Source organism: Apis dorsata, unplaced genomic scaffold, assembly GCF_000469605.1.
Source record: "Apis dorsata unplaced genomic scaffold, Apis dorsata 1.3 scaffold_772, whole genome shotgun sequence".
Lineage (NCBI taxonomy): Eukaryota > Metazoa > Arthropoda > Insecta > Hymenoptera > Apidae > Apis > Apis dorsata.
This window is the reverse complement of record NW_006263920.1, coordinates 28,600-30,454: the sequence shown is the minus strand read 5'-3', so window position 1 is coordinate 30,454 and position 1,855 is coordinate 28,600. Positions and strand designations below refer to the sequence as shown.

Below are 1,855 nucleotides of genomic sequence, written 5' to 3'. Positions count from 1 at the left end.
AACGGTATTCGGCGGTGGCCGCAGAAACGGCGTCGATGTTGCGTTCGAGCGCGCGCGCGCGTGAATTCAATCCTCGTTCCAGAGCGCGCGGAGCGCAAACTTCATTCCAACGGGCATTCTTTTTCGCGGCGAAACGCGAACTACCGCTCTGGCATGCGATACGATTGCTTTTGCAATACCGTTCCCGTAACGCAGGTGCAAGCGACCGACTCGAGTCTAGGTTTTCTGTTTCGCCAACTAAACAGAAATTCGTGCTCGCATTTCCGTCCACCGTTCCGTCCATCCATCCATCCATCCATCCATCCATTCACATCCACTTAATTTCGTCAATTTTCTTTTTTTTATTTTTCTTCATTCCTTCGATCGATTAAAGTCGTCCCCACTCGCCAATTTTTTTACCTTTCTCCCTTCCTACTCCCATCCTTCGAATTTCAACCGCGAGTTAATGACTCTCGCTTGACGAAAATGATAACGATTTCGACTCCTCGGTTGCGTTTCCTCGGGGAGGGGGAGGAGGGGAACGAGCGGAACGGCTCGTGGCGCTGGCTGGCTGCCCTCTCGCCTCAAACGCCGCCCCAATTGCCAGTGTCTGACCCTGTAATTAGGTTTGCGCTGCTGCTAATACTGTTAACCGGTAAACGTGCAATTTCCCCGCTAGTCTCCCCGTTTCCCATCAACCTCCCCACTCCGCCTATATTTCTAAACCGCAAAAAAAACGCACGCGCGACCAGATACATCCCTCCCCCTCCCCCGAAAAAATGGAATGGAATTTTGAGAGAAAGAACGAAAGAAAGGAAATTTCGTAACGTAAGAACGATTTATCAGTCGTCGATGGACGAATTGCACGACGTTATTGACGCGATATCTTTTTTTTGACCAATGACGATTTTTCGCAGTGGCGTCGCCGTGTCCTGCGGGGAATGCAGCAGCAGCGGTACCAGCGACATCACGGAGCCCGGTTCCCCGTGCAGCACGAGCAGCGACGAGGGGGTAGCGGCTATAAGGGGCGCGTCCGCTAGTCCACTGCCGTCCCTACCCAAGCTGGCGCCCTCCTCGCAGATCAGCACCAGGCCCCAGTGGCCCTGGACCCCGCCCCTCGCTGCCACCGCGTGCTCCACCTACAAGAGGCTGAAGGGCGAGCCCGAGGCTGGCGCCCTGCCGAGGTCCGGGGCCGCGGATCCCGGGTTCAGGGGAAGCGGAAAATCGGCCGGCAAACCGAACAACGCCGCCGGCCATCATCATCATCATCATCACGAGTCCCAGGGCAAGATCACCGAGTACTTCAAAACGCAGATCAAACCCCAGCAACCCAAGGTGACTTTCCAACCTTTTTTTTAATTCGAATTTATCGAATTTATTTTCCCCCTTCGATTTTTTCCACTAACGATCGATGCTATTTTTTTTTTTTTTTTTTTCTTGTTTTTTTGCTTCTCGATCGAAAGATCAAGAAGAACAGCGAGACGATGTCGGTGCTGGTCGCCAAGAGTTCGTCGGAATCTCGAAGGCCAGCTGCCACGGTGCAGAGGAACAAGGCCGGTTTGGCCAAGTACCTGGGCGCCGTGTCGCCGAGCGGACGGGCCGCGTCGGGCAACGATTGGGAAGTGAGAAACCTCGCCATGGCCCCGCCGCCCACCAAGAAGCCCCCGTTGGTCGTTGTTCCCAGGGCCGACGGTAAGATGGAGAAGAAGCTGCCCAAGCCGATGCCCAGCCTGCCCATCTCGAACGAAGTGCTGAAGAACATCCCCGGCTGCAAGATCTCGTCGCTCAGGTAAGGTCGAATCTTGGCTCTGAGTGGATGGAATCCATCTTTATTCCTCCTTATTCTCAGGTTGACCTCGGAGGCGAGCTCGAACGC

At 54.6% G+C, this 1,855-nt stretch overlaps 1 protein-coding gene across 1 annotated transcript in view; it reads left to right on the top strand.

Moving 5' to 3' along the window:
• The window catches only part of LOC102678046 (general transcriptional corepressor trfA), a 71,211-nt gene that overhangs the window by 65,750 nt on the left and 3,606 nt on the right, over positions 1 to 1,855 (top strand). Inside the window, exons 3-4 of the mRNA XM_031513855.1 lie at positions 897 to 1,314; positions 1,443 to 1,769. Coding sequence (XP_031369715.1) covers positions 897 to 1,314; positions 1,443 to 1,769 — 745 coding nt within the window. The remainder of the gene's footprint in view (positions 1 to 896; positions 1,315 to 1,442; positions 1,770 to 1,855) is intronic.